The sequence below is a fragment of the Polypterus senegalus genome, chromosome 14, assembly GCF_016835505.1.
Source record: "Polypterus senegalus isolate Bchr_013 chromosome 14, ASM1683550v1, whole genome shotgun sequence".
Lineage (NCBI taxonomy): Eukaryota > Metazoa > Chordata > Cladistia > Polypteriformes > Polypteridae > Polypterus > Polypterus senegalus.
The window spans coordinates 135197250-135210792 of NC_053167.1; the positions used below are offsets into that span (position 1 = coordinate 135197250).

The window sequence follows — 13543 nt, forward strand, 5'->3', positions numbered from 1 at the left end:
ACACACATACGCAACACAAAATAAATCTGTAAATCGGTTTGTCTTTGCAGCTTATTAATTTAATTTGGCCTAGCGTGTTGGGTTTCAAATTAAATATTAGGTTGTTAACTTCAATTTCCTGTTGGTTTTAGTCCACATTAATTTGTGTTGCATGAGAAAAATGTACTTTAATCTACCTGCCTGTTTAAGTAGGACATCCGGACATCCTGTACCAACGTACAACGTAACCATCTTAAAAAAGATTAAGTCATAAATAACATTTAAAATTTATCAGTTGTACTCTGATAACAATTTTCATATAAAAAGTCATATTACTTTGAATCAGATATTTACTTAAGGCCTTTACTATGTTTAACTAATTGAGGAAATAACATAATGATGGCATAAGGGATGTTGATAAAATGTACCATTTATCTGTGTGCTGATTGTAGTGAATTAAATTATATTTGAATGTGCTATCTAAATTAATGTAGCTGGTAAAGGGAAGTTATTCTGGTAAATTTCTTCAGTCTGCCATGTTGCATTGAACAACAGCACATGGGGCTCCCAACAGTTGGTTTTAATAAGGGATATCCATTTTGGAGTTCATTTAGAACGATGGCCCATGACTTTTCTTTATTTACTGAATATTTTATGCAACGGCCTACAAAATAAATCTCTCTATTATAATAAAAAAAATCCTGGGACGAGACAAGACTTTTTAGCCTAGCACAAGACGTGACTTTTTCAGAAAGATACTCTCAAATCCTGCAAGACGAGACTTTGTGCCAAGAGATTTAACCACGCCCAGGGCCGGAAATAAAAGACAAAGACTAGATGACAAAGTAGAACGTCATAAAGAATTCAAAACCGCTGGGGCGATACACATGCAGAGCAGGTCAGAGATAATGAAAGTACTAAAATTCGAAAGTCTCAAAAAAATAATAGTAATAGTAATAATACTAAAGATCGCATTAGAGCAAACAAATGGAATGTATTACTTGGTGAAATAACGGAACAGCGAAAAGAGATTGAATATATTGCTCGGATTTAAACTTTAAGTCAGAGACTTCTAGATCGTCTAATTTGTGTTGCCATCAGGGAAAAGCAGTGTTTCTTCCCAATGAAGAAGCGTATCCGCAAGAATTAAAAGATTTGTTGTTTGGTGAAAGTGAAATCCACATACGCGAGCAGCAGAGACGCGTACCGCAGGCCGCCGGGGGAGGTTGGTGAGCGAAGCCCCCTAGTATTATACAAGTTACTTGACTGTATATTATTTTACACTTCAATTGGTTGCATAGTAAAATCTTCCACTGAGTAATGGTTTGCGTTATCGCTAAACTGTAATTTACATGGAAGTACTGTATGGAACATTACATCCTGATTTTTCAAATTCCATCATATTTTGCTGTGCATCTGTCCTTTGACATCTTGTACACATTCTGTACCACCCTTTCATCTCCATCAATCACCTGATTTAGCCATGTTAATACTCTTCTCTGGCCTCTTTTTGTCTCTTTCAGTTATTTTATATTCGATCCTTGCTCTCTATCATCGCATTCATTACCTCACTTTCTTGTCTTTTAGATCTTTTAACTACCCCACCACTCTTCTCTTTTCCCCTTTCCTTCCCAATCTTTCCATCCCACATAAGTCCTCTGCCGCTGCAACAAACATTGTGACTTCCTCAACAACATATGGATTTGCAATTTCTCCTACTTACTTTTGTATGTACATCAGTGTTTCCAATCATTCACTAATTACGGATGCAGATATGTAGAATTAACCCTTCTTCTGCATTTCTTATTCCTCCTCCAAACCTACCCAAACATTCTTCATTCTCTGCACTGTCTTCCTCCACATATTAATTCATATCACACAAGACAACCAGTATCTCCTATGATCCTGCTTTTTCTGCCAATAACTGTAAATCCCCAAAATGGTTCCATTTCCATCTACTTGACAGCATGTCTGAGGTGAATAAGCAAGCAGCACCATCAGCAAAGATTCTTTTACCTGTGCTCTTAATGCTATCAAGAGATTGTTAATTTGTATGATCACTACCGCTGTCTTTCGCATTTCTCCTCTCAGCACCATTCCTACCTCATTCTTTTTGTGTGTCCCATCTACATAACACAGTTTAGTCCATGCCCAGTTCTCAGGTTTCATAAGATTTATGTCTGGTAATTCGTCTTTTTGGTTAGACCTGTAGACCTTAATGGTCTAACCTAACAACAGCTGCCAGAAATCCTACTGACCTGGGGTTGAAAGGTTCAAAGCATCAAGTTCCTGGCCTAGGACTAAAAAGCTCTCTCACAGATAACAGCTGTCTATGTGGAGTACCTTGTTGGCTGGATACTTATAACCAGGAACTGCAGCTGTCCACAACTAACAAAAATGCCTTCAAAGCAACAAAAGATGACTTCATCTTGCACTTATAATAATGCATTTGCTGGAGACATCCAGCCATGCACCCACATGCCAGTCATGCGCCTTTTGAAGTCACTTCCTGCTTCAATGGCAAAGTGGTGCACTTATCTATGCACTCCTCTGCTTCTAATGAATTGCAACCACTCATACCAGTCGTTACTCAGTCACAGAGACATTGTCAGCTACCCACCGGATTGCCACCCTCTACCAGTGCAGAGGTGATGGCTGGGATGCACCCCAACTCAATAGATCTTATTCACAGTGTGTAAGAAAAAAAATGAACCACTTTAATAAAATTAGTAACTTTTACATGCTTTTTTGGCAAACGTTAAATTGTTTTTATATGTTGTAAAAGCAAAGGAAAAGCTTACATCTATCGCATGATAAAATAATCTTGTCAAAAATGAAAAGGCAAAATTTTTTCTTACTTGAATTGGTAACAACATCTGTGCATACTGCTGTTTTGCCAATAGTCTGCTGATCATCTTTACTGACAACCGGTGCAGCAACATTGAGTGTACTCTTGCTTTGTTTTGAGGTGTGGAAATCTTCCTTTCCAGTTGGTGTATCAAGCACAGTGACAGTATCATCTTGTTCATGTGACCTTCCAATTTTGGGTTTTCCTTTGTTTGCTAGAATGCCTCTACCAGTCAGCCTATTAGCTTTCAGTCTACTTTGCTCTGGTAGGCCTGCACTGATGTTCTTCCAGCCTAGAGGACAGTTTTGCTTCTCTGCATCTTTAGCCTCATCTGCCAGCCTAGTTTTAATGTTGTTGTACCAGTTGGAATGTCTAACCCCTTCTTTACCAACTGTGGCTTCCTTCAGATGTTTAGTAGTGACTCGAGCGGTTTTTCCCTCAGATCGAGTTGACTTGACTACATTCCTTGGACTCTTCTCCTCTTCTTCCATTGTGTGGCAAAGCTCTTCTGAAAAATGCACCCCCCTCACTCACCAAAAATGTCCAGTTTAAATTAAGGTGAGGGGGCCCAACCAAATTCCTCTCAGTCCCTGTAATGAATGGAAAAGAAACGCTGTTAGAAACTCTCGGCTTCATTGATATAGATTTCCTCTTTTACAGTCAGTGATGCATGCAAGCCAGTACGCAAGATCTGCTACAACACAATTCCAACTGAAGGTGCGAACACAATCAATATGGCCACACATTTGAAGGCTGGCACTTGAATCAATTCAAAGAATTTCAAGAGATATCTTATTTCTAAATTGTAGGAACATTAATATGCATACACCTGGAAAATAGTTGCATTCGAAGTTGGGATGTGACATTTATTTTTTTCGACAGATTAAAGCGTTTTTTTGTAGCCAGTTAAACACATAATGCATAAAGATTGGGACCTTCAATTATTTTTACCTATGGGCTAGTTTTACTCTGTGCTGTTCATCCTGGGACATCACTCTTTAGCACTGCTGCACCATCACTTGTGCGAAGTCCTCTATCATTGATTTTAAAATATATGATTTTATTATTATATTTCATCACATTTACTGCATAAGTGTAATGGGAGGATTTTTCTCTGTAAAAAGCAAAGGTGAAATAAAGAGAGGAAGGGAATCAGGAGAGCAGATGGGCGTTGGTCGCTCCAGCGCAAAGCCAGCTGCAAAGACTAATGTTTTGGGAAAAACAGCCGGGAATGTTCTAAAGATACAGCCAAGGCTATGTAAGGAGTTGTTTTTCACTTCGAGAGGCTTTTTTCACATGTAAGCATATTACTGTGTCTTCTAGTACTAGGCACTTGCCTTAATCGGGGCCAAGTAGAAGAAAAACAATACCGTGTCCCGTGGAAGGGTGTGTACTGAAACTGATCACTTCTGTATACATTGCTTGCACGTAAGCCACTTTTGGGGCAAGGACACTCAATTAGTATATAAGGGAAGGTTCCGCCCTCAAGTTTCTTTGGAAGCTCAACAGTGGGGAATGTGCGCACCGCCCGTTACCTTTGACTAGGCTAACGAGTTCATCCTCTGACGAGACTGACAAGTGGGCTCCCTCAGTCTACTGGTCTAGGATGATGGCTCTGGGTCTTTTGATACTGCTGTAAGCATAAGTTTGTGTCTTTTGATATTACTGTAAGCATAAGTTTGTTTCTTTTAATATATTACTGTAAGTATATACTGGTTTCTATAATCTATTGTTACTGCATTTTACTATTCATATGTATTTATATGTGATCATTGAATAAGTAAATTTTACTGAAGTACTGGACCTCTTCTCTCTGATTTTTGCCTACTTATTCTAAAGAATCCCTTGATCCATTTTCCCAAATCAAAACAATAAGGAAGGTGCTACAACTTTTCCATGCTCAACTGCATAAACAGTGAAGCTACTCCTCCATGTGCTCATATAGTTCCAGCTGGGCATCAGCCCAATAAAAGCACATCTCACTGAAAGAAAAGCATGGTGACATTTTAGTCTTTCTTGCAAAAATAAAAATTGAAAGTTCCAAAGATACTGTAGTTTATTTAAACAAAAATGCAATGTGCATTGTTTGGCTTTTATTATTACCCTTTAACTCTTTCAGGGCTGATGTCGACTTTTGTCAAAAGGAGGAATTGACAATGGTAATCAACTGTAAACTGTGACAAAACCAACCGTTATGTTTTATTTGGAGTCTCTTTGGTAGAAGGAAAGTTAGCTTCATTGGTTTTCACTGAGATTTCCTGCACTGCCATGAGTAGCAAGGCACAAACATCAGCAAAAATGGCCCTGATCCCTGGAGAGAGGTCAAAGCGGATGCATAATGCAGAATATTCCGGCGACAACGTTTTGCCTATTCTCTCTGAAGTGGACTATGACTTGTTGGACTCCGATTTTGAATGTGAGTTTCTGGCTTCAGTTGATTGGTCTCCAGCTATTTGTGGTGCCGGCATAGGTTCAAGTAGCTGACACTTCTATCGCACTGTTCGCCTGGGAGGACTGCCACCTAACAATGATAAGAGGTAGAATCCAGATTGCAATGCACCGTGACAGTGTCAGCTGCTGCTGCCCCAGCCACGCGAAGACAGCCTGGCAGCAAGCCTGCCGCACATTCATGGCAAACTGGCAGCCACAGCATGCAACAACGATGTTTTATATTGTGTTATGTTACATATTTCTGTGTGAAGCCATTGTTTTTCAGAAAATGTTTTTTGGAAAAAATTTTCAGCCCTCAAATGGTTAAAATGTATTAGTGGTCTGTCTGCTACTCTTACAAACATTTTTTAAAAATAATTTTTAGTTTTATTATTTTTATGTATACTGTTTACAAAAGATTGTAATACGTATTCAACTGACATTTTAACATTTCATTGAATTATCGCAGTATCGGTTTTCAACTTATAAAAACTGTTGATTTAAACCTTCTTACTTTTTATTGCTTACAGAATTTACTCTTACTTTTTACAAAAGATTGCACTGTGTGAAGTTTTTGCATATAATGAATAATTTCTATTTGTTTTCATCAATGTCAAGATTTTAATGCAAACATAATTGCAATTTATTTCAGTAAAATTTATATTGCGTTACATTACATGTTGTATTGGGTATTGAAAATTGAATCATATTTCAAAATTTTTCCTTAGTGCCATATTTTTTTATCATGATGACCCTAATATCTTAATAATAACTGTATCTGAGGATATGAGTATTCATGGAGGGCCACAACAACTTCCAAACCAAACAAAAGTATATAAACAAGAAATGCACAGGACACAGAGCACAAATCTATAAAATAATTGTAATCCTTTAAGGTAATGGTAATTGTAACCCAAATGACACACAAAACAATCATAGCTTCTTATACAGTAGCTTTCTTTTTAAATCCAGTGCCTCATCTTCTTACTTCCAGCAGCCCTAAAGTGAAAAGCCAAAGCTGCCTAGTGACATAGTAATCCCGAAGCTGCTGGGAACTGAAGAGCTTTTCATGTAGTACTGCTACAATGAACTTAAAACAAAATAAGTCAACTTCCTATCACAATGTTCCTACACTGTAAAAATATGTCAGCCCCACAGTCATATCTCATCATTGACTGATAATGATTCATCTACTGGAACAGAAACTCCTACAGTAAGCAATTAACCTAATCAAGTACATCATTTTTTTTTTTTGTCTTGTTCATTTAAATTGTATGTGTATAACTTTTAGTAGCATGTAGTTGCATTTTTAATTTATTTTTTGTAAAATGGATATAAATATGTAAACTTATAAACCTATAAAAATTGTAAATATATCTATTAATTATAAATCTAAATCTTCTTTTACATAATAAATATCTTGTATCGCTTTTAAAAAACTGAACGCTAGTTGGATTTGCTAACATGCTAAACATTTAAAACGTAAGAACCATAATATTTGGGAATTTCAGTTTTAGTGGGTGGAATTCACACGGAACTCCCATGAATATGGAACAGCCAACATCGATTTTTATCGTTTAAAATATCTATGACATCTTCAGAACACTACAAAGATGCGAGCACTCTGAATAGAGGCAACACAAGTTTGAAAAATATGGTTAACTAACCTTTACAAAAATATGTGGCTATTACTGTTCAAACAACACAAATGAAAACTGGTCCATTGTTTCATTTTATTTAACTTTATCAGCTAAAATGACTCTTACACAGATTCAATTTGTTTTTAATATCTATTATAAAAGAAAATCTTAAGACGAGAATGTTGCCAAGGGATTTTTTCAAGTCCCGCACTCCTCTCAACCATTTTCAACCACGCCCACAGTCCTCTCACCTCTCATTCGTGTGAATGCTTTTGACGGACACAGTTCCTGTGCTCTCAGTTCTTATACATTTTTACATTTTCCTCACTTTAAGTTCCAATAAAAGATGACTTATTACGTCCAAATCCTATTAAAGAATTTCATCCTGAAGGAATATCAACAGAAGAAATGCGTACACGGGCAATCCTAGCACCGAGAAACGGTGAAGTCAAGTGAATTAATGTGAAAACTGTCGATCAGTTACACAGTGATTACATGTAAAATTTTAACAGGCAACAAGAAAGGAAACGTAGTACATCTTCAGGTGATTAAGAAGAGACACCAAAGGAGATCTTGATATGCCATTTGTATTAAAACATTAACAGTTTCCCGTTAAAATAGCTTGTGCTATGACAATTAATAAATCACAGGAACAAACATTGGAAAAACTAAGTTCGTTTATTTATTAGACAGAAAGAAACGAAATTCACTCACGGGCAGTTATACGTTGCATTGTCATGATGTAAGTCCAAACATGGAATCAAAATTCAATGCGATATTGACGAAATGTTGATTCAAAAAATTGTTTTTACTGAAGTTTTAGAGTAAAAGTGTGCGTTTAAAAAGTGCGTGTTAATTTCAAAGCCAAACAGAACAAAAATATATAAGGCAACGAATACCTCCAACGTAACATGAAACTATTTTCTTTCAATTTATTACATTTTTTTGGTTAGTTCTATTATGTTTATGTAACAATTCCCATGAAAATAACAATCTGTTTAAATTGTACATCCACTTCCCCATACATGAGCGGCAGATCCACCAAGTGGCTAGCGCATAGCACCCACATGGGGGTTGATGAGTGAAGCGAGCAGGGGGCAGAGCCCCCTAGTTCAATTAAAAACTCAACAACAAACCAATAACACTGACATTATATTCCATGTTAGAAACCAAAGACTGTTTACATTTGCCAATTTAAAAAACGGCTAGAATTTCCAAAAGCATTTTCCAGTAGTTTTCAGTTGTCGCCTTTATTTCTAGGTAGTCGGAGGCAGTTGGAGACATGCTCCTGTAAAGGGCAGTCATACCAACCAATATACCAAGTGACTCGCTTCAGCTAATCTACAACTCATCCTGATAAAATTAAACCACTCTGATTTTGTCCTTAGTCACAGGAGTGTGCTCTATGTGCGTGAAACCTGACAAGCAATGAATGCTCAGCCGTAAGTATAACGGACATAATGAAGAAGCGAAGAATTAGGAATGCTAGTGTTTTGAGCCACACAAACAGAAGAAAAGCTCGTCTGTCTGATATTTTGTGTTATCCAGGACAGAATGGAAAAAAGAAAACAGGGACGAGATTGCAGCTGAACTTGCCAGATCAGTTAACCTTTTGTAAAGCGAAGGCTCTACCACGCAGCATGCGATTGGCTATCAGAAAACGGGACAAGCACAACTACTGTATTTACGAAAGTCATCATACGGTCCCTAAATTTTGCCTAGCAATTTTCAGTTGTATAAACTGACACGGTCCAGCGACTAGCTCAGCAACTGCAGTCCGCAAGTCTGGCATGTATGCTCTTTCCAAATACTTTTTAAGAGTTAAATTATTCTAATGATGGAGTTAACACCAGTGAGTTTCCTGTGTAAGTTTAAAACAAATGGATATTTTAATCAAGGGAGACATTAAAATGCATGTATGCAATATAAGCTAATTTTCATTTGAGAAAAAAAAAATTTGAAGCTAGAAAAAAGGGCGAGTCAATGAAAAAAATACAGTACAGTGGTTCACAAGTTCAGTCCTGGTTTACCACTGTGGCTACAGGATTTCATTCCAGCCAGTTTTACAAATAAGTGGGTCACTCATGTCTCATCAATCTAATTGCTTAGTTGGCCTTTCTTATTCTGCACTCGGAAAATTGTTTTAGTATGGTATTTGCATTTGGAAGAAATTCAAAAATCTGTTTTCTTTTTAATGGCTTCAAACACAACTTTCTTTTACCATTTTTATTTTAATTCATCGTATTTCTATGGTGTTTGCTCCCTAAATTGTATCCAAATATTGACAATTAGTGAGGAACAGTGAAGACACAGCTACAAATGGCACTGAATGTTAAAGCAAAGTCACTACTTCAATGTTACACCCAGGCTTATCTAAGTGTTCCTTACACCGAGTCCTGTGACTACTTTAACTGCAGGTGTTCATCCCAAACAACTTCTGCTTTTAGCTGGACTCCTGCCTTTATTAAACAAGCCGTAACTTCCCAGGTTCTCTTTTGTTTTGCGTCAATCCATAAATTACAAAATGGGTTTACTAAATTTGTAGGGAAAAGTAACAAGCATTCATTATTGATATTTTTCTTGCTTTTAAAGATTTTGCTCTTTTATTTTCTCGTAATATAAAAAAATTGGCACACAGTTGGGAAAAAAGCATGAAATGTCAACTTAATCTCGAAATTTCCACTTGAATCATGTAGTTTATTTTGTCATTAAAGTAGAACATCATAAACTTCATCTTAAAATTGTTTCATTTACTAGTAGCTAAAGTAGCACGATAAATGCTTTGTTTTGTATTTGATCTTCTATGTGCGCTGTGTGTGTGAATCAATATGTGCTTCCACTCTTTCTCTTTCTCCGACAGGACACAGAATCCATTACAATCGTGATATTACAGCTCTCTGAATAATTAAAATACTGAGATGTATACGCAATATAATTTTCATGATGATTGGAATGAAAGCATGTTATTAAACATGAGAACACGGTGGAGCAGTGATTGTTCATGTCTCACACAAGATGCTGCTGAGCCATGCGCAACCTTCGATGAAATAATTTATTGTAGCAATACTGTCTCTTTCAAACGTACTAACCTCCAATTCCTGTCGTTACTTTTCTTTCTCCAAATACCCAATCGGCACACAATCAACTCTATAATAGACGTTAAGCCACCCGTAAGCTTACAACGACGATTCTTCAAAACTTTTAAGGAACATTGAAATATCTTTATTGTACGTGTTTAATTATTCTATCCTTCCAGTGTCGTGCCAGCCTCAGTAAATATACAGTGCAAGGCAGGAACAATACGTGAACTTGCTAGCGCTGCGGCACCGTGTCCTCACATGTTTAATTATTAACAATACAGATTATTTAAATGAAGTTAAAGTTTTATCTGTATAATATAATCAACAGACGTTGCAGCATTTCATCTTAAAAATGATATCGTCATCATCATATGTAAATACATGCTTTATAAAGTGGCGCAGGTTGTGCAATATTATAACTGCAGTGTAAGTTTACAGTGAGGTAACTGTACTTATAAGCACAAACAGTTCTACAAGAAGCAACTGATTGAGTGCGTTTATAGTTCTTGGGATGAAACTGTTTCTGAACCGCGAGGTCCGTACAGGAAAGGCTTTGAAACGTTTTGCCGTGGCTGAGGCAGCATGTGCTTGATGCTGTATACTGATAATTCTCTTTCCGATCAGCTGCTGCTGTGATTTACATTCAGATACAGTGAAAAAATACTCAGAGTGGTGCAGTGAGAGTAATATGGAAAAAGATGATCCGATATGGCAACCCCTAACGGGAGCAGCTGAAAGAAGAAGAAGGGTGCAGTGAGAGTAACAACTCTAAAGCAGTTATGGTATTTGGAATACTATGGCTATTCCCTGGACCATTATATCGCTACAGGTTAATTGCAATCAGATGCATTACACTAATAAACAATATGAGGTTAATTTCAGTGTATTTATAATGCCGCGTCAGGAAAAGAAAGGATAACCACACAGGAACAGTAGCACTGCTTTGACGCTGGGTGCCGACAGTCTGCAAAACCGAGCAGAGAACTTGCGTATGACAGGGTATGAGGTACCGTGGAAAAGTGCGTGGCTTTACGCCAAGTGTAGGTTTTATACATCGCGATTTGAACGTGGAAAAGTTCTTATGCAACATTTCTGTGCGTACGCACCGATTATACATGAGGCCCCAGAACTCTGAAGACTTGAACCTTTGTCCTTTTTCAGATATCAAGAGCGCCACACACCCCTTTCCAGCGACATCATGAACACCTCCATGCTCTCCCAATCCATCTACTGACTTCATAGGAAGAGTCACTGCTGAGGTAAGTAGTAATAATAATAATAATACATTTTATTTATATAGCGCCTTTCCCATGCTCAAGGCACTTCATAGAGTTTAACGGTAGGGTATACAGTACATAGCATTGTACTAAACCAGATAAATAAAGAAGATTAAGACAGTAAATTCAGAGAAAAAGCCTAACAGACAACATACTTGATGGTCCAGCACACACACATACAGGTTACAAGAGCATCTTGACATGGAGGTAAACTGAGAAAAGGGTCATAAAGTCAAGTAGAGCTAAAAGCCTTTCTGAACAGATGAGTTTTGAGTTGTTTTTTTTCATGGAGACAGCTGACCTGATTAATTTCGGTAGGTTGTTACAGAGTCTGGGCGCTATACAGCTGAAGGCCCTGCTACCCATGGAGTGTAGAATAGGGCACAATACGATTGCCAGAATCGGAGGACCTTAGTGGGCGGACAGGCACACAGTGATGGAAAAGGTCACTGATGTAGTTTGGCGCAAGGACATGTAAGGCTTTGTAGGTTAATAGTAGGATTTTATATTCGATTCTGTAAGCCACACGGAGCCAGTGAAGGTGCAGCAGGATTGGTGTTATGTGTTGTAATGTGCATAAAATAAAAATATAATCATTATCTTGCAGTTTACTCCTCAAATATCCATTGCCATATCTGAATACATGAGAAAGTCTAAGGGAGACCACTCCCGATTTTTGACTTGAAAGTCACGTCAGTCTTCTCACTTGCTACTTGATCTACAAGATGTCCCAACAGGGGTAGCTGCCCATGGCTACGAATATTTGTAACACATATTTGATTCTACTTGCACAATGGAATCCATTTTCTAATGTGTTTACTTTGGCAGTTTTACGCTTCATTGTGAAGATTTATTTCTACGGTGCATGCTTTAGTAAAATTACCAACCTAAGAAAAGGGTTGAAACATAACATCGTCTTGTGCAGCAAGAATGTACTTACTATTGGCTTTTTACCGGAAATACTGCACATTTCATATTACAAATATGCAAACACCCAACTCGTTCGGTCTCCCATTATTACCTGGCCTTATTGTGACAGCAAATGAGGAGGGGTTTAATTATGTCACAGCCCGCCATAGGCAGAGAAATGAATCGTTCGCACGTGACACGCTAAGATCGTTGCACATTAGTTTACACTCCGTCAACCGCGACTTTAATGAGGTAAGATGAACACGATGAGCACTGGGAAGAAGAGGCGCTTTGAGATACAGTAGGCAGACTGCCAAGTTCAAGAATAGGTCTCCATCGCTCGATGGTGTAATGACACTTGCACGAGCGGATGGCTGCCTTCGGACAGCTCGCGTGCACGTAGAATACGTGCGGCAGGCAGGCAGGCAGGCAGCTGGTGACTTAACGCGTATGTGTTTGTAAACAACACGAGTCGCAGGCAGCTGGCCGTGGCCACTTTACTAAAGCCGAGCAGACATCCCCAACGTTACAGCCTTGGATGGAAATGTGAAATTCGCCTGAGGTTACCTACATGGTTTGATAAACAGGGATTTAGTATTAAAGCTGGGGAGACAAACAGACGCACGCACCGTCGTAAACACACAACAAATCCCCTGCGCTACCGTTTACCCTGGCCTGCACCGAACGTCCAGTTTATCTGCGGGTAAAATGTAAAACAAATACCTGTAATTACTATAAAATAAATACGAGGGCTTCGTCAGACACAACCCCCGCACTAAACCATTTGCTTTCCCCCTAGCGAATTCTTGAGAACTCGCCTAAAAAAAGTGGTTCGCCGGATCCGGCTACTACTGCGGAGCGTCTCTGGTTTTACCTTTTTAGTATGTGTCCCTGGCGTCTTTCTTGGCGGATTAGTTTCTAGAGCTGACCACGACCACCGCCTCCTCCTCCTACACGATCCAAACGTCCTCCATCTTTCCGCCTTGTTTGTGTATTTCCAAGGCCCTCACACAAACAGCAACAGCCAGCGACGCCATGTCAAGCTGCTCGCGCGCGGCATTGTGGGTAGCGTCGCGGGACAAAAGCCGAGCGCCACACAGCCGCCCGCCGCTGCGTGGGGATCGTGTCTCCAGTGTCCCGTTACACCGCTGCAGAGAGAGAGAGACCGACCTTGAAGTCCGGGATCTTGCCGCACTGTTCATACATTTTAATGATTTAACACAAGAGAACATCGAAGTTTAAAAGGCTCGCCGAAGGTGCTTAGGAATACCTTTACAAATCATAAGAAGATCGGGAAGATGGGTTGTAAAATAATTAAAACTGAACACTGCAGGTACTGAAGTAACGGTGCTAATTATAGGAAGATCGGGAGGATGGAGT

At 38.6% G+C, this 13543-nt stretch overlaps 1 protein-coding gene across 4 annotated transcripts in view; it reads right to left on the reverse strand.

Moving 5' to 3' along the window:
* Nucleotides 1–13239, reverse strand: part of tut4 (terminal uridylyl transferase 4) — a 122805-nt gene extending 109566 nt beyond the window's left edge. For 3 of the 4 annotated variants that reach the window (XM_039735691.1, XM_039735692.1, XM_039735689.1), the window contains exons 1-2: nucleotides 13038–13237; nucleotides 2838–3417 (exon numbers count right to left, since the gene is read on the reverse strand). In XM_039735691.1, the coding sequence (XP_039591625.1) occupies nucleotides 2838–3318 (481 nt within the window). In that variant the 5' untranslated portion in view covers nucleotides 3319–3417; nucleotides 13038–13237. Of the gene's footprint in view, nucleotides 1–2837; nucleotides 3418–13037 lie in introns of all 4 variants that reach the window. The other variant, XM_039735693.1, reaches the window with a different exon arrangement.
* Between the last annotated feature and the right edge of the window lie 304 nt (nucleotides 13240–13543).